The sequence below is a fragment of the Cygnus atratus genome, chromosome 2 (genome assembly GCF_013377495.2).
Source record: "Cygnus atratus isolate AKBS03 ecotype Queensland, Australia chromosome 2, CAtr_DNAZoo_HiC_assembly, whole genome shotgun sequence".
NCBI lineage: Eukaryota > Metazoa > Chordata > Aves > Anseriformes > Anatidae > Cygnus > Cygnus atratus.
This window is the reverse complement of record NC_066363.1, coordinates 123,909,281-123,927,494: the sequence shown is the minus strand read 5'-3', so window position 1 is coordinate 123,927,494 and position 18,214 is coordinate 123,909,281. Positions and strand designations below refer to the sequence as shown.

At 37.4% G+C, this 18,214-nt stretch overlaps 1 protein-coding gene across 5 annotated transcripts in view; it reads left to right on the top strand.

Moving 5' to 3' along the window:
* The window catches only part of ARMC1 (armadillo repeat containing 1), a 31,018-nt gene extending 13,036 nt beyond the window's left edge, over positions 1-17,982 (top strand). For all 5 annotated transcript variants that reach the window (XM_035569463.2, XM_035569464.2, XM_035569460.2 and 2 more), the window contains 4 exons: positions 10,945-11,134; positions 14,899-15,015; positions 15,101-15,175; positions 15,748-17,982. In XM_035569463.2, coding sequence (XP_035425356.1) covers positions 10,945-11,134; positions 14,899-15,015; positions 15,101-15,175; positions 15,748-15,939 — 574 coding nt within the window. In that variant the 3' untranslated portion in view covers positions 15,940-17,982. The remainder of the gene's footprint in view (positions 1-10,944; positions 11,135-14,898; positions 15,016-15,100; positions 15,176-15,747) is intronic.
* Positions 17,983-18,214: the final 232 nt, after the last annotated feature.

Below are 18,214 nucleotides of genomic sequence, written 5' to 3'. Positions count from 1 at the left end.
CTCCTCTGTGCCTAAGGAAAGTTTTTATTATATATTTTGTTCATCTTAAGTTTCAGAAATAGTTTCTTTTCTTGAAGTTTTTTGAAAAAGTGTCAAAAAAACAACAGCAAAATTGCAATGAAAAATTAGGGAATATAAGCAACATCAATATATTGTCTTTAAATATGCTGTATTACCTGTTCTAAGTGGCTGAATGCTCCATTTGTCTGTCAAACTGCTTCCTGGTGTTTGGAGATTGTTATATATTATTTGGAGGGAGTAGCAAGGTGCGGGGGAGGATGGGTTCAGTGTCATAGGCTACCTACATAACTAAGGCATGTATACAGTGAAAGTTCTTGCTCTTGTTGCTTGTGGGTCGTTACAAAGTAATGAGAGTTCAGTAATTGCTGTTTTTAAAATGTTTGAAGACCTTTTTTTGGGTTTTTACTATATTTAGCATTGTGAAAGGCATAGGAAGTCACAAACTCAACACACAGATGCAGGCACAGAGACAAGTGGTATCAAAACACAAAAAGCATTAAGTAATGAAATGACATAAAAATCCTAGTTTTAAAGTATTAGTGTTAACTTGAGCTTTAGTCATGACCTGATTGACTTACTGGGAGAATCTCAGTATTTTTTGTATGATCAAGAAAACAAGGTGTAAAAGCTTGAATAGATGAATATATTTGTAAAAGCAGACTTGATTGCCAGGAGTTCGGATGTGTTTAAATGTTGAAATATTACAGGGGGTTTATGTTTTGTGGGGATTAATAGAAGTTAGCAGTCATTTAAAAAGCTGTTCTCAACCTCGATTCTGAGAGGGACAATTTGAGGGGAAGGGTTTTTTTTGTGTGTGTGGAGTAGGTCACTGAGAAAAATACAGAAGTGTGACCAAATGGAAGGATCTCCTCTGTGCCCTGTGAGATGCACTGGATCATTTTGCTTTTAATGTTGTGTTTCTTTCATCTTCGGACTTCTCTGTAGTCAGAGTTATTACAAAGTCATCATTTGTTCTTGTACCTAACCTGTTTTTTTACTAGGTGGACACTATGATCAGTACTGTCTGTACTCTAATCACTTCAAGTTTAGGGTTTGACAACAACTGGCTTTTTGTGTTTGTATTTTTTTCACTGTCATGTGCTTTTCTGTAATGCCCATTATGATGTTCTTATTACTGACTGCACTTAGTAATAGTTTTGTTTGAATTTCTGCTCTCCAAGCTACGGCCTCTACCATATAACCTTCCACTTGATATCTAGTGTGTGCATCAGGGCTGTTGGTTGTGTGCCTTATCATCTGATCTCTGTCTCAGTGTAATTCAGGGATTATACATCTGTATTTCTTAGGCAAAGAGAGGGCAACAATCATAACTGCTTTGAGTGCTTTGGATTTAGAAGTGAAGAAATCAGTTGGGAAGTTTGAAAATGAGCTAGTAACTTTTCCTTATAGGCAAGAAATATTGTGAAGAATATTGCAGAATAAAAAAAACTTTGAAACACTGCAAAAAAAGTGTGAAATAGAAATTACTTTAATATGTACATACATATTTGAAATCTTTTTGTGCTCAATGTCTTAGCCTTCTTGTTTATTTAGAAACTGCCCAGAGCAAAAGTTAAGTATTTTAGAGTAGTGTGAGCTAAAGGTGTTTTTAATTCCTATTTTTTTCTGCAGACTTTGATATTAGAACAAAGAATAGCCTCTGAGAAGCATTATGGCTTTGAATATTAAATAATGAGATGATTCACAGTGTTGCAATAGTTGGTATGTTAATGCAATCTGAATGGGCATTTAACAAATTGTTTACTGTGTGGCAAGAAAAAAAATCATGCTGAATTGGGTGCATCGACTTGCCTGGCGTGGCATGCCAAAAGAAAACCATGTTCTCTTTTTGTGGTGGGATTGAATACTGAGGTGGGAGGGAAAAGATTTTGTGTGAATTGGCAAAAGAGATGTGACTAGTGGCAACACAAGGTGCCTTTACGCTCAAACCTTGTAGTCAGCTGCTGTTCAAATATTTCAGAAACAGTGACCTTCGCTGTTTATCATTGAGTTTACAAGAAAAAGTTCTGAGATAAGTTCTTCAATGATACACTGACTTTTTCTGACAGCTCACTAAAATAAAAAGCAAAGATGCTTTGAAATGAAAATGGCAAACTGTGTTGTGAAGTATTTAATAACTTATTGCAGGTGTGGATTGACAGTATTGTAGGCTAGAACCATTTATCTTTGAAAAGGGAATTCATAGATACCTCTGAAAGGTTTCTCATCTTTTCTTGCCAATATCATGTCTGCTTTTGGATTACATTGAGCATGTTCACAGGTGATGCTTGTCCCTGGTTTTTGACCTTCTTGCAAGGTGTCTCAAAAAAAAGGCAGACTTGTTCTGTTAAACCAGGTTTGGATTACCTTATTTTTCCTGAATGTCATCCAAGCAAGGTACACTGTGTGGTGTGTGATGAGAACTTGTATAGTTTCATGCATGTATTACAAAGGGAAATTAATTAAAAAAAATGTTGCTATGAACTATTCTTCATTAGCAGTTTTTGAATGGAGCTATTCTTTTGAAAGAAAGGGAATTTTACTCTGGAACAACGAATTCAAAGTGAGTATATTAGTCTGAATTAGATGCATTTCTATTCAGGAATGTGTTTTTGCGCTTGTTTTGCAGTACATGTTAGAGAGTATCTTTTTCTGCAGTATTTCTGTCTTATTTTGCAAGTGGGCAGTCCCGTGCAATAAATTAAAATTAGCACATTCTATAATTACATAGTACCTCATGAAGGTAGCAAAACTATTTTTTAATCTTGATAAATGCTTCAAACCGTTTTGTATGAGTGCTGTCCTTTTGGCTAGCAGTGAAGCTGCTAATAATGGCTTGCGTTAATAAAAAAAAAAAAACAAAACAGAATCCATTGCAAACAAGTAGTTTTAGTATGAAAACAAGATGTCTAAATGGTGTTGGGTTATAGAGTTTTCTAGAGTTACCTACTTCAAGGTTCTGCTGAATAGATACGTCTTAACTATATTGGCAAATACATCAAAACCAAAACTTCTGTACACATAGGCCTGTATAGACTAAACCTATTTTTTTCCTCTGCTACAGATTGGTGCTCTATTTTAACTCTTATTGTTCATAGAGGTTATGTTTAGGGTAGCTTTATCTATGAGCTTGCAGCCTCCCTGCTTTTTTTCCACTTTCTCCTTTAGTTTTCAAGGAAAAATAGATGAGGCTTACTAAAATATTTTTGGAAGGTATTTAAGTGTTTTCCAGATAGTGGTGTACTATCATCGTATATTATTGTGATGTACTTAATGGCATTAAAATGTTGATAATACAAATGGTATTTGGCTTCCTTCGTCTTCCTAAAATCCTCATTACAGAGCATAAAGCCACCACTACTGATATTTCTGCCTGATTGCTACAGCGTTATTACTGGGAGAGATTGCTTTTTTAATTCCAGTATCTGATACCTTACGCCAGAAAGGAACAGAAAGCGATGTTACACTTAAGTTTTTTTAACCCCAGTGCAATTTGCTGAAGCCATTTAATGAACATGATTTCTGCCATATAAATCCATTAAACGATTACTGTTCATTAGCAGGCAAGATGTTAGAACTAGCTACTGTGAAATTCAGCATGGAGTTTGTCTGTTGTGCAGACTCTTGTCTAGCAAATGCTATTCTGAAGCCTTTTGAGTTTAGTTGAGTAACAGGCCTTGATTTTTTTTTTGAGATGGAGAATATGTCCATATGGTAGATAGCAAGCTGTGGAAGATCAAAAGTTGATCTTCCATTTAGCATATAAATAGCAAGAGTTAAACAAAATTCGATGAATAGCTGGGTCAAGCATATGGCGTATGTTCAAATCTGTTATCCCATTCTTGAAGGTTCTCTTCCTGTGATCAGAGAACAATAGAATGAATCAAGGAAATGGTCTAAGCACTAGATAATTATTCTGTCTGCTAAACGTTTAAGATTGTTACAGTCACTGACTAGCTAATGGAATTGTACTGTGATTTTACTCAGATTTAAACTTTGTATTTAATACTTAGGGTTTGGGTTTGTTTTTTAGCAGTCTTGAGAATATCCCAATGTTTACATAGGATTACTTTTTAAATTTCTAAGGTCAGCAGGCATATCGCTTGTACCGAGCTTGAAGTGGCACTGGGAAATGCAGTCCTCATTCCCAGTGTCGGTGATGTACCTCTTGTTTAGTACAAAATCAACTTCAAGATTTCATATCTTCTTTCTGTACCAAACTTTTCTGTTTGGTATCTCCTGGTCAAATTGTCAAGGCCAGTAGTGCAAGTAGGGACTGGAAGACCTGCAAAGTGTCAGGCATCTGGCAGGTCTGGAAAGCATTCTAGGAAAGTCAGCCTGACCTTGCCTTGTTTCCACGATGTGCCAGCTCTGGAGTAAATAAAGGTGATGCACAGCTAGCACATTGTTGATACCATTGGGGTGAAGTCACGTAACACAACTGCACTCAGGCATCAAGCAGTCTGGCTGCTTGCTTTTTGGATTTAGAGGATCTTAGTTCTGCAGCTCAGTGGGTCGCTTTAAACTAGCCCAGTCCTACAGGTTCTGGTGTTTTTCCTATAAATTGTATTTCCTTTTGTTAACCCACTGCTGTACTGAGATGTTGCTCTTCAGAATGTGTTTTTAAGGAAGTAGGTGGTAATCCTAATCCTCCTCGTCAGCTGCTGTGTAATGTTATCTGGTCTTTACTGGGTGTTTTAGGGCTAGAGGAAACTGAGCAAGTGATGTACTGTAACGGGTGGCGTGGAAATAGCACCTTCCTGGGGCTGTGAGAAAGCGCGCACTGAAGTTATGCTCCTTTTCAAGTTGTTTTCAAATGGCCTGCCCGTTGCCTGGAACGAGTCAGGAGAGCAGCCATATGGTTGTGAGACCGACATATCATGGGATGCACTAAAAGCTCACAAGAAAGAGCAGCGTTCTTGGAGATAAGAAGGAATCCTGCCCTGGCACTGGAGCAGAACAGCCAGAAAAACAGCCAGATCAAATAACTGTCTTGAAACAGATTGCTTTTTCTCTAATACCATGCTCTTTCTTTAGGCTTGTCATTCATGCTCAAAGTTTTCATCAAAACCATGTCAATCACTGTGCCTCACTTCTATAATCAAGGATTAGTGATGTTTTTCCCCTCTCCTTACAGAATATAGCAATTCTTTGTAATTTACTGATCCTTCTAGATGTTGCTAAAGACAGTGTTTCTGTCTTTGAGTATAGGAAGAACAAACTCTGAAAGAAAATTGATCACCTGCAAATAAATACATCAGTGGTTTTAAGGGCATAGTTGTTTTGAATATCAATTTTAGTCATTTTTAACCCTAATGTAATCACTTGATCTCTACCAAGTATATGCTTGAAGGTTTCTAATACAGCCACATATGCCCAACAACTTTGGATGGAATTCTTGCCAATTCATTAAATTCTTGCTTGTGCTCTTTTTTTTGTCATACAGGATACTGCATTGACTGCAGTGAATGAGGTTTATTTTAGAAGTGATGGCTGAAACTACTATCACTACTTAGAATTCCAGGGAAAATATTTACTTTTATGTGACCATGTGTTTTCCTGAACCTTTTTGGAAAGGTTCTTTGGTCATTTGAGAAATGGAGTCTCTCAAACTAGTATTTAGAAGAAAAAATGTTGCGTTCAACCCTTTGTTACATTATCACTGACATGCATAAGATTTTTCTGTAATAAAAGCACAAGTTAAACTTGAGAGTCGTTTTCACTTCAGTTGACTTTAGATGTTTATGAGTAGTTCATTTAGTACGGAATTCAGCTGAGCTCTTTGTGAATGTGGTCACAGAAAGGTTGAGGTTGGAAGGGACCTCTGGAGCCATCTGGTCCAAACCCCTGCTCAGGCAGGGCCACGCAGAGCAGGCTGCCCAGGACCATGTCAGGTGGCTTTTGAAGATCTTCATGGGGAGAAACTCCACAGCCTCTGTGGGCAACCTGTGCCAGTGCTCTGTCACCCTCATGGTGAAAGTGTTTCCTGATGTTCAGGCAAACACTGCTGTGTTTCAGTTTGTGCCCATTGCCTCTTGTCCTGTCACAGGGCACCACTGAAAAGAGCCTGGCTCCGTCTTCATTGCATCCTCCCTTCAAATGTCTGTATACATTAATAAAATATATTGCTAAAATGTATTTTAAAATTGATGAAATTGATAAATCAATTGATTAAATTGATAGATAAAATCACCCCCTGAGCCGTCTCTAGTTCCAGCTCAGGGCCTAGCTGGACACCGCACTCCAGGTGTGGCCTCACCAGTGCAGAGTAGAGGGGATTGATCACCTCCCTCAACCTGCTGGCAATACTTTGCCTAATGCAGTCCAAGGCACCGTTAGTGTACTTTGCAGCAAGCACACATTGACTGATGTTCAAGTTGGTGTCCACCAGGGCCTCTTCTACCAAGCTGCTTTCCAGCTGGGTGGCCCCCAGCATATATTGATGCCTGGAGTTGTTCCTTCCCAGGTGCAGGACTCAGCATCTCCTTGTTGAGCTTCATGGGGTTCCTGCCAGCCCATTTCTCCAGCCTGCCCAGGTCCCTCTGGATGGCAGCACAACCATTTGGTGGGTCAGCCACTCCCCTCAGTTTTGTGTCATCTGCAGACTTGCTGAGGGTGCACTTACCCCATCATCCAGACAAGTAAGGAAGAAGTTGAAGATGATTAGACCCACTATTAACCCCTGGGGTACACTGCTAGTCAGTGGCTTGCTAACAGACTCTGCAGGCCCAAAGGCACTGATCACCACCCTCTGGGCCAAGCATAGCTTCCCCTTGGTGAACCTATTCTGACTGCTCCTGGTCACCTTCTCCTTCATGTGCCTGGAAATGGTTTCCAGAATTAGTTGCTCTGTTAACTTCCAAGGGAATGAGGTGATACTGGCCAACCTGTAGTTCCCTGGGTCCTCCTGCTTGCCCCTGTTAAAGATAGATAAGACATTTACTTCAGTCCTCAGGCACCTCTCCCACTTGCAGTGAGCATTCAAAGATTGTTGAGAGCCTTGAAATCTCATGAATGAGTGCAGCTGTTAGCTTTGTCTTGTGGGCAGTGGACAAACTGAGCACCAAAAGCAGTGTCATTGTAGAAGTGAGACTGAGTTTTATGTTTGGAATTAAATGACACAAGTCTTTTTGATAGAATCTGGGATGTTGTTGAATCTCTGGCAAACAAAGATGCCCTCTTTAATTTGAAAACCTCCTGTCTCTGGGTTACAAACTCAGTAGGAACATTCTAATGAAATTATAGTATTTCTGCTATCTGTTTAGCTAATGTGTCTTTAGAGCACCATGTATGCCACTAAGGAAATGCACGTAATGGCTTTTTCATGGGATCTGCTGTACTTAGAGCAGGGTTATGGTTGCATCTGTTTCCCCTGATTCAGGGGTGCATGTGTATGTATGTTTACATAAACTACATATATACTAAATTATGGCTTTAAAAAGGGTAGGGTGGTCTTTTACACACACGCATGAATATATAAAAGTGTATAAACAAGCATACTTGTATCTTGTCTTTCTTCAGAAGGGGAAAATCCACTCTGTTATATTAGTCTTCCTCAGCCTTTGTACTTCCAAAGTAACAAAGTCGTGCTTCTTCCATTTACATCAGATACAGCTGTACTAGAAAGGCTGCTGGGGCCATTCTACTCTCATTTATGATGCTGTGTGTGTACTTAGGTCACATGCTGATGATACAACCATAATGCTATATGCTGCTGCTTGCCATTCTTTCCAAGCATGCATAGTCTACACACATGACATATACCTTTGGTGTTGTGGCTGTTAATGATCTTGTTTAAGCCCTTTTAAAAAATATTAAGTCCTGATATAAAAGTATCTTATGTTAAAAACATCTGCAGCACTTGGACCATGTTTACAAAGTTATTTTTGATTTCAGAGAAAATGAGAAATGTTTCTGGTATCCTCTTCTCACAGATATAACACACGTCACTTGGATTCTGTGTCCATCTTACTTACAGAGCCAGCCTTGAGTGAACGTAGTGGAAGGACAGACAGCAATCTAGGATGACAGGAATTCAAGAAGACAGTTAAAGGTTTGGGTTTCTGACAGGCATCTTCTAAATCTTGCTGAAGTAATGTAAGATGTTACTGCCTCTGAGAATGGTGGTAGCCAACTCTTAGTCTTTCTTTAACTGCAGACTACTGCCATTTCCCTAGCAGGGCCAGGACAGCGCTGGTCACTGCGTAGTGACTCCGTAGCAGGTTCCTGCACCATCTTTGGTGAATGAAGTGCTGTACCAAAGTGTGCGCAAGGGTGGTGGAAAGACGAGCAGGAGTTCCCTTCTGCTGCTCTGACAGTGGTGGGAGGCTGGGTCACGCGGCTGTGAGCAGAGCTGTCTGAAACTGCTGAAGCATGCTTGATGGGAGGGCCTGTGTCAGTGTCTTAAGAACAATCACTTCTTAAGGTTAGTTATTTCTCATTTCAAGGAACAAAATCACAGCCCAAGTGTTATCCTCTTTTTTTTTTTTAATTTCCACTATTCTGCTACTTTATTTTTAATTTTGCATGTAGCTTCGTTTTGTTATGAATATAGTGTATAAAAATAGCCGATGTTGAACATCAACTTGGCTTTAGAATAGGGAGGAATTATTATACTTGTTTATTTACAGATGGATGTTTTTCTGAGAGATATTAAGGTTTCTATTTTTTATAGCTGTTGCATAAATTGCTTTAATGAATGTATAACAGATTGATGCAAAACTTGTATTCACTCATTTTACAAGTACACAATTATAAATGGTTTGTGTGGGATTTTGTGTATCTTTGATTTAACTAAGTTGCTGAAAGTATGGTATCACTTTACTATACAATAAAACTTTGGCTGATACTTTTTTTTTGAGATTGTCTTGCCATCTGATATTCTTATGTCACTTATGTCACATCGATTGTTCTTGCCCTTGTAGTGTAGTGTCCGACTTTCACGCTGCTTCTGTTACCTGGTCTCTCATTTAGCTCAACAGATTCTCTTTTATATAAAAGTAGTCTTGTGTTTGGGACCTTTTTTTTTTTTTAAATGTAAAAATGTAAAAGGAATAATTAGTGTTGTCATCTGTAACTTAGTGGTAAGTAGTACTAATCCTCTGTTAAAATACAGGAAACAATATGAGTAGTTTATAAGTGTGTACGCATGTATTCAACTGTGTAGAGGTGTTTTAGGAATAACTTAGAATGCTATCAAGTAAGAGTGGATTTAAATGTGTGCTTTCAAATCAACAACTTGTGTAGGTAGTGCAATTAAGTGTATGTTATTACTCTTCCAAAAATTACGCCAACTATAATGTTAGGAGTACAAAATGTGTGAAATTCACTGTTGGTTTTAGACTTTTAGACCCTTGAATATTTTATATTTACTGCCATATTGGCAACTTTAATTTTTTGTGCATGCATGCAAATGTGTGTGCGTGTCTGTATATACATAATATAGGTATTAGTAGGTGTATTTTTCTAATTTCTTTATGATTTTTTTTTTTAAGTTCCAGGGTGCAATAGCACAATTGTGTTCAAACAAAAACTGTTGCCAACTGTTAGTGGGTGCTGTAGGTGGGATAGTGAAATTTCAATAATGTGCTTAGTTAACTGTGCTTCATTATTATTTTTTAATGTTAAAAATAGAAGCCCTATGTTGCAGCTCACTTGATATCAACAGGATTTTTTTGTTGGTTGAAAGAATTTGCCAAAACTAATGGGTGGATACATTTCTTGGTGTCTTGATATCACTTCTGCACAAGCTATTTTATTACCACCTCAAGACATCAGCTTGCATGGCTTTGCTATTAAACTTTATCATCTATTCTATTACTTTATCTAATAAATCATGGAAGGATGAAGTTGAAATCTTTGTGAGTTTTCAGCACTTGTTTCTGTAATTCTAAAGATACTTGATAATTACTTGGTGTTTGCTAAACAAAGCAGTAAAGCTCTGATTCATCAGTTTAAGATTAATTGTGAGCTCATGCAGCAATAATTTTGTTTCTGCACATAGGTTTAAATCACTGGTATAATTAATACAGGGTTGAGTTTGGACAACGGATTTATATTAGTACTGTGTTAAAATTAGTTTTCATTAATCATAAGAAATTAATATATGTTCAGCTTACTACCTGGATTTTTTCTATCTGAAAAATGCTACCATATAGTTTGTACTACAAATTTTAGTCTAGTCACTAATATCCTTTGCAATCTTTAGGAGAATTTGTGATTCTGCTTTGCTGTTGTTGCTCAGTAACTTTTGAGAAGAAAACATTTGTCAAAGTTACAGTTCTATAGGGAAATAATTTTTATTATATAATGAGGAAAGTGGAAAATGAAATGTATCTCAAGGCAATTGAGGATGTTTTTAAAAAAAACTTGACTGAAGTAACAGCAGTGTACTGAGCGTCTACTGCTGCTTTTTGTTTGTAGTTGTCAAACCGATGTAAACCGTGTGTAGTTTAAGAAGGATGATTTAGAATTAAAAAAGCATTAAAAATTGGAGTATGCCTAATTAAATAGTTTTCCATAATCCCCATTCCAAGTAAAATTTTAACTGTAATTTTGGGTCTCTAGTTGGCATTGATGCCTTTTAAGGAGTGAAAACAAGCATGACTGGGTTCTGATTAGCACAGAAAACATTATGCTAAAAGATGAGCACTAAAAGATGAACGAGAGTGAACTCTTGAGTTCAAAACTAGCCCAAACACTCTGATTTTCAACAAGAAACAAATGGCAGAAGGTGGTTGAATGTTCTATTTGGTGACACCAGTGCTGCTTTTTTTTTTTTTCTTTTAAAAAGTCCCTGTTAAATTTTTTTGCTATGTATTGACTATGTAACTGTATTTCTGGAGCTGGAGCGGTACATTAGCGGTAGCTGGAGCACTAACGTAAAAATAATTCTTTACCAATCTTAATCCCCTTTTCTTTCAGGACCACTACACCAGGAGAGACTAAACTTTTGGCTTCTGAAGTTTATGACATCCTTCAGTCATCCAACATGTCAGACGTGGACAATGTGAATGAGATGAATTATCGTCGACGGAAAGCACAGTTTTTCCTTGGCAGTACAAATAAACGTGCCAAGACAGTGGTTTTACATATAGATGGCCTTGATGACTCGGTAAGGAAACCTTCAGCATTTGTGTGAGTAAGGCATGCTGTACTGAGATGTCTTCTGCACACACAAATGTGTTCAGGCTACTTGCGTGTGGCGTCATCAGTTGTCAGCAATTTCTGTGAATTGTGTTTTGAACCACAAGATTTGTAAAAAATCTTGCGTACGCTGAGTTTACGCAGAATGTCTAAAGACAGTATTTTGAAGGCGAGTTTCCTTTATGTTGCGCTGCTCTAAAAACTATTTTATTTCCACCTCTCCTAATTTTCTTTTCTTTTTCGAGAACGAATGGAATAAACAAGGTACCTTCGGCCGTTTCACTTAATGATATTTTGTGGTTCTACCAGTCTGTTAAATTAAAAAAAAAGTTTCCCTTCAGTTATGTGAGATTTCAGTTGCTGGTTTTTCTTTTTCTTATTACCCTTAGTTTGGAAACACTATGTTTTCTTTGAGTTGGTTTTGCTACATCTTTTCATTGTCTGTGAGATCTTTTCTACTGTAGTGACCAGAACGGCATTTGAGTTAATGAGGTCTCACTGAGTCTTTATGTAATGTCAGAATAACTTCTACGGATTTATCTACCGTACCCCTGTAGATAACACCCCAGGGCCATGTTTGCCTTTTTACGGCTGCCAAACAGCATGTAGGCTGTTTAAGCATGTTATCCACAAGTGCCCTCCGGACTCTGTATCTTCAGTTTTGTACCCATTTTAAATGATCAAACCTGATCCTTTGCTTTGTTGCTTTACATTTTGCCAAGTAAGCGTGTCCACAAGCCCAGTTTATCAACAGCATGCCCGTCGCACTATTTTCATAAGACCATAGTTAATTCTTTTAGAAATAACATGCTGTTCTAACTCACTTTATGCAGAGTAAATATTTTTTACAGTTTTGTCTTTCTACCACTTGCTCTGCCTAGAAAGACTGTGCCTTGTCAACTGCATTGGCTTTTGTACTTTGAAGTGTTCTTTTAATCCAGTCCAATCAGTTGTCTCAGTTTTTTTTTCCTTTTTCTCTTATTGTGTTCTTTGTTTTGTTTTGTTCTTAAGCTTGTAATTGGTTTATTTGTTCATAGGTCTCTCCAAGAAAGAAATTTCATCCGCTTCTACTGTGAGTTTAGATGTACTGGTTAGAGCTCGATTCCATCTTAAAAGCCTTTTTGTGTGCCCTTTTACAAATGGAACCTAGCCAGATTTGTAGAGTTTTATATTTTAAGTGTTGAGACAAAGGTATTCACTGCTATTCTGAAAAAAATGTAGGATATTTAGATATTCAGATCCAGAGAGTAAAACTGCAGGCTTCTGTAGTTGCCTAGAGCACACCAGCATGCTTTCTTAGCTCACTGTTGAAGAAAAGAAAAACCTAACTGTGTGCTAGCTGGAGACAGCTAGTGTAAATAGCTCTGTATTTCATCAGTTGATTAAAGAAATGCTAGTGATACTCCAGGTGCCCATCCAGCAGTTAAACATCCCTATAGTGCTGTTTAAAATGTCAGAATAACTTGAGATTTTGAGAATGAAGGATGTGAACAGTAAAAGCAGTTTATTCCCAACTTAACTAGCAAAGAATGTTAGGCGGGACATATGAGTGTTAGAAGGCACAGTAAATAAATGCAGGGCTGTAAATACTGTGTTCTCAGTTACCAGTGGTTTTTTTAGTCATTTAGATTTGAAGCAAAAAGCTTCTCTTAGGAAAGATTGCAAATCCTACAATTGCTTGTGGATTTTGAAACCTCACATAGTAAATATCACTTCAGGAAGGGAGGGGAAAGGTTCGTTGTTGTTTAGTGTAGGGTAAAATGTTTTTAAGATCTAATTACCATATTTGATTGTAAGTTTAAAAAGAAAAAAAATGGGGCAGTACTTCAGGAGTCTGTGGCATCCCCTTCAGCGAGTTTTCTAGTCTGCAGATTTTAGTGGGATTTGTTAGGGTGTGGTAATCAGTGTTCAGCAGACTAGCACAATTGGAAGCAATAATCTTTACTGATCCCGAGCATTTGATGAGCTTTTCAAGATTAGGTCTGGGTGGAGGACAAGGGAAGGTCTCCTCTTTGATCATCTTGCTGCCCTGTCAGCTGGCTTGTCTTAGTCTTCAGAATTACCACATGGTTCAGAGTTGCTCAAATTATTTGGACACAGAAGTTGGCCCTATACCAGTCTCTTAACGTTAAAAGTATCTGCAAGAAAGTAACCTTCTAAAACCTTCACCTGTCCCACCCTGTGCCCATGCATCAGAAGTACCATACAGAAAGATGGCTTGCTGTGTGCTGCTGGGGTTTGTGCCCGATTGCCGTAGTCAGACATACTTTGCAAAAGACATTTGGCCAGCAAGGCTGGAGGATGCCAAGCTTCCAGCTTTCTAAGGGTTCTGTAAGGATGTTGGTAAGTTTTTTGTCCTTAAGAAGTATCTTTAAGAAGACCAGCTATCTGATCGCTGAAGCCTGGTTTCGAACTGAACTGAGGTGCCTGTGAGTAAACTTGGCATCTCAGAGTAAAAAGCCAAATTCTGTTAAAGAATTGCTATATACTGATATGGTCATGAGTTGTTTATTTAGGCTAACAAACTACAAATGACTTCATTCTTCTGTCCAAAGTAGTTTTGACTTCCACTCATAGAAGGCAGCCTGTCATCTTTGTATCAGATATTTCCTGTGTATAATAAATGCAGCCTATCTGCCAACGTTATTTTTTTTAAATGGTCAAAAATGTTAACTGTTTCAATGCACATAAACTTAGACCAATGAATTGTTTCAAATACATATGTTAAACTGCTGACAACAAACTGCTTCAGTCGGTTCTTCCAGAGATTAAAATAAGTCAATTTATTTTTAATGTATGAAACTGTTCCAGGTACTGACCAGTAGTTATTTGATAACTAACATTAATATACTTTGAAATAACTTATTTTAAATATTGCAGAAACTTGGACTGAAAGTCAAATACATCATTATTTTGAACCTAAGTAATGTTGTCAGTGTATTCCTAGTACAGTGCATCTTTTCTTTTTTCCCTTTCTGTGCTAACAGTCTCTCCAAATATATTTTACTCCCTTTTGCTACAAGCATCTTGTCATGCAAATACTAAAAGGAAAGAGAACATTCTAAAAAAAAAAGAAAAAAAAAGAAAAAAAAGAAAAAAAAAAGAGAACATTCTAAGATAATACAGAAAGGTGCAACTAGTATAGGTCAATGTAATGTTACGGCACAGTAGGTGATGTCACTTGCTTTAAACATAACATTCCGTGGGTTATCAGCCAAATGTTTTCCCTTTGGAATAGGAGTTAAGCTTATGCTGTGCAGCGATGTCCATGAGCTGCCACAGATGAAGCAGCTGCAAGATACAACAGCTGCTTTGATGCATTCAGTCAGTATGGATGCAAGGTGTCTGATAAATAGCAACTTAAACACTAACTACTCATCAATGAGCACTTCAGTCAGTCAGAACTTAACCAGAGGGGACTGTTTAGCTGATCATACGGAGAAAAACATTCTTTGCTTTTCAGCACTTTCCTCTAATTATTTACAGTTGATTCCATCCTTCTTCGACTTCTAAAGTGTAAGCAGTTTTTTCATTTTCTTTTTTTTGTTGTTGCAAGAGAGCCTAATATTTATGCACTAAAATGTAAGTCTTAGTTCTTATTTTACAAAATTGCTGTTGAGTAACCACCTGCCTTCAGATGTACAGGAATGCCTTAGCAACTAATTGTTAGCATTTTCACATGGTGTATTATGCAAGTATTGTATTCGTGGGACTTTTCTTTTTTTTCCCTAGTCTCGAAGGAATCTTTGTGAAGAAGCTTTGTTGAAAATTAAAGGTGTTATTAGTTTTACGTTTCAAATGGCTGTTCAAAGATGTGTGGTCCGAATTCGCTCAGACTTGAAAGCAGAGGTAAGTGCTCAGTAACGCTGAAGATCCTCATGTTACTGCATTTCTGTCATACTAAGCTCTTGCTTTATCTCTGTACTTGTGCTAGGCTTTGGCAACAGCAATTGCATCAACCAAAGTAATGAAGGCACAGCAAGTTGTAAAAAGTGAAAGTGGTGAAGAGGTAGGATTTGTATCTTTCTAAACACCAATTGTTTGAGTTTGCCTGTGTCTCTAATACGTGATGCACCGTGCCTATAACACCTGTGCCAGACAAAATTTTGTAACTGGGTCTGTTACCTATACGGTGTAAGGTGAATAAAGAGTGTCCCGTGTTAGGACGTATATCCGTAGAATGGTTTTGCGGAATTTACAATGGAATTGTTTGGGTGGATGACAGAAACACTGTAATTGTTTCTTGTCTTAATGATAGGTTTTCCTGATATGAAAAGAATCAGACTGAAACTTTTTTGGCAGCAGTTACTGGAGCGTGAAGTGTGTTTTTATTTCACAACCATAGTAAAAGGGCAACATCCTTTCAATTTATATTTTTCTTTCACATTAAGCAAAAGTTTTTCTTGTGCGTCTTCTAAGCATGGTAGGTTCCAGATGTATCCATTGATGTACTTGCTGTAGGGAGGGATGGGAAGTAGGGGGGTCTCACAGCGTGCATGCCTATCGTCCTGATATGTAACTTTCATTTGTTATTTTAAGTTACAACATTTGACATGATTTTAATCTCTTGTGGTTTATCAGATGCTAGTTCCGTTCCAAGATACTCCAGTGGAAGTAGAACAGAATACAGATCTACCTGAGTATTTACCAGAAGATGAAAGCCCTACAAAAGAACAGGATAAAGCAGTGTCTCGTGTTGGGTCACACCCAGAAGGTGCAGCAAGCTGGCTCAGCACAGCAGCAAACTTTCTATCCAGATCTTTCTACTGGTGACTTGTATTTGGTGTTAAAAGACTGTGTGAACCAACAGGGGGGCCAGTTTTCCATTGGTGTGGTGAACTGCCAAGTGCAATTTGCAATAAATTATCACAGAAATTTTAGATTACGCAAATGTATGCTGCATTTTACATTTTATTGGACGTTTAGCCTGATAGGGCAGGGGTCAGAGGACAGAGGCCTCCAATCAAGTCGTTCTGTCATTTGTTTTTCATGTAGGTTTTATTGCTTCACTTTTTAAAATGGGTCCACTATTACATACCAAACATTTATGTGTATAGAGCTTTAAGTTTGACTTCACATGAAACACACGATAGGGAGAATTCATTTAACTCAAGTCTCAGGGCCTCTGTGAATGAAAATTCTTAATAGCTCTAGATGTACATGAAATAAAATGCCCTTTTTATTTCTGCATCCCTTTTGACTAATTTCATTTAATTCCTAGGTTTTGACTCCAGAGAAAAAAAAAATAGTCTGCCTCTCTTTTTGCCTTCATTTTTGCCAACTGTGTTCACAGAACGAGCATGATGTTCCCTTTTTTGCTATTAAGCTAGAATCACTACAGACTTGAAATTTATAACCCTTTTATGTGTATTAAAATTGTTTCCAGTCTGACCTTAACCATCGGAGTGCTTGACATTAAGAAATAAGGGGATTGAATAAACACAAATATGTGTACATACGTTGTACAGTAAATAAACTAGAACATATTTGTAATGATGGGTGTGACTGACTCATGTATATAAGTAATAAATACCACTGACTGCTGTTTAGGCTAGTTGGGAAGACTGTAGCAAAAAAAGCTCTGGTCTAAGGTAGTGACAGCCCATTGCAGCTCTGTCTGAAGAGAATAGAGGAATGTAAACTATTTGATTAAGAAATGGTGTTCACTGTTAAGAAATATTTAATGGTAACTGAAACTTTATGAACTTGAAGAGTAAAGCAGAAATGAATGCCTCTTCTGCCACAGTGCCACTCAAATTTAGGCTTTAACCCTTTTTATTTTCTTTTACCTAACAGATCTGATAATTATCTCCTAATGTCTTTCATGAGATTCCCGTGAAGTATGTCAGCTTGGACAGGCTTAAAAACGTGCAAACAGTTGGCTTTACCTTGTTACTTACGGACAGCATAGGTTTAAAGATGTCTTGATAATTTCTGTGACCAGAAGTGATAATAAAAGCAAAACTTTTGTAGGTAGAGAATAATATAGACCTGAGCTGTTAGTTAACACTGTGTGCCTGAGAGTATTCAACACACAGTGCTTGAAAACTGCAGTGCCACTGCTTTGTTGCACTAGAGGAATACAGCTGAGGACTTTAATTATAAACCTCATTATCTGATGCTTTTTTTGTGGTAACGTATTTGCTGTAATATTAACTATATTTACCACTTTGTAGACTTGGGGAAAAAGAGTTTTAATGCATCAAAGTTAATTCCCGTGTGCCTTTGCACAAGGAATAAAAGAAAATTCACAGGCTGTCATAATACTACAGAAAAATACTACAGAAATGCAGAGGAAGTGGTGATGTAAAATAATAACACAGATCAGAGTTCACCCACCCAAGTTAATTGTCATTCTAGGACAAAAAAGAAACAAACACTTGTTGGCAGACTAAGTGTCTCATGTTTTTTAATATAACTAGTTTATTTTTGATTCAGGTTTACACGCACAGATTGAAAATACAGGCTTTTCAGGGCATGTATTGCTTTAAATATGTAATGTTACTCATATTGCTGTCTAGAATGTTACAGTACAAAATGTGTTTGAAAAGCCCTCTGTTCTATAGCCATGAATGCAGAGTTTGTTCTTTTCTGCATTAACATCTGTTTGCATTTGCATTGCTGCACATCTATTTACTAAAAGACTACACCCTTTGGATATTAATGGTTCAATACCAGTAGGTATTACAGTTTGTTTGTGCATTCGGTCTGTAGGTGTGCTTTTATGACAGTATTGCAGCTCTTGTAGAACAGTTTAAGGCATCTGTAAAAGTTTTTGAAATATATTGTAAAATAATAAAGGATAATATAACTAAATGTATGACTGCTGATGGCTTTTTAAGTGTGGCATTCAAGTTTTTTGTGGTATTAAAAGTACATTTTGAATTTAACAGAGAAATGCAAAGTAAGAGTCAAAGTGAGATCTTTGCATATCGCTGTTTTTGTGTATATACTTTGAGCATACTTTCATTTTAAACAAAGTTTGCGTAAAGAATAGGTAAGTAGAAGCTACTTAAGGACATCTCATTCATTCTTAGGGCTTTCGTAG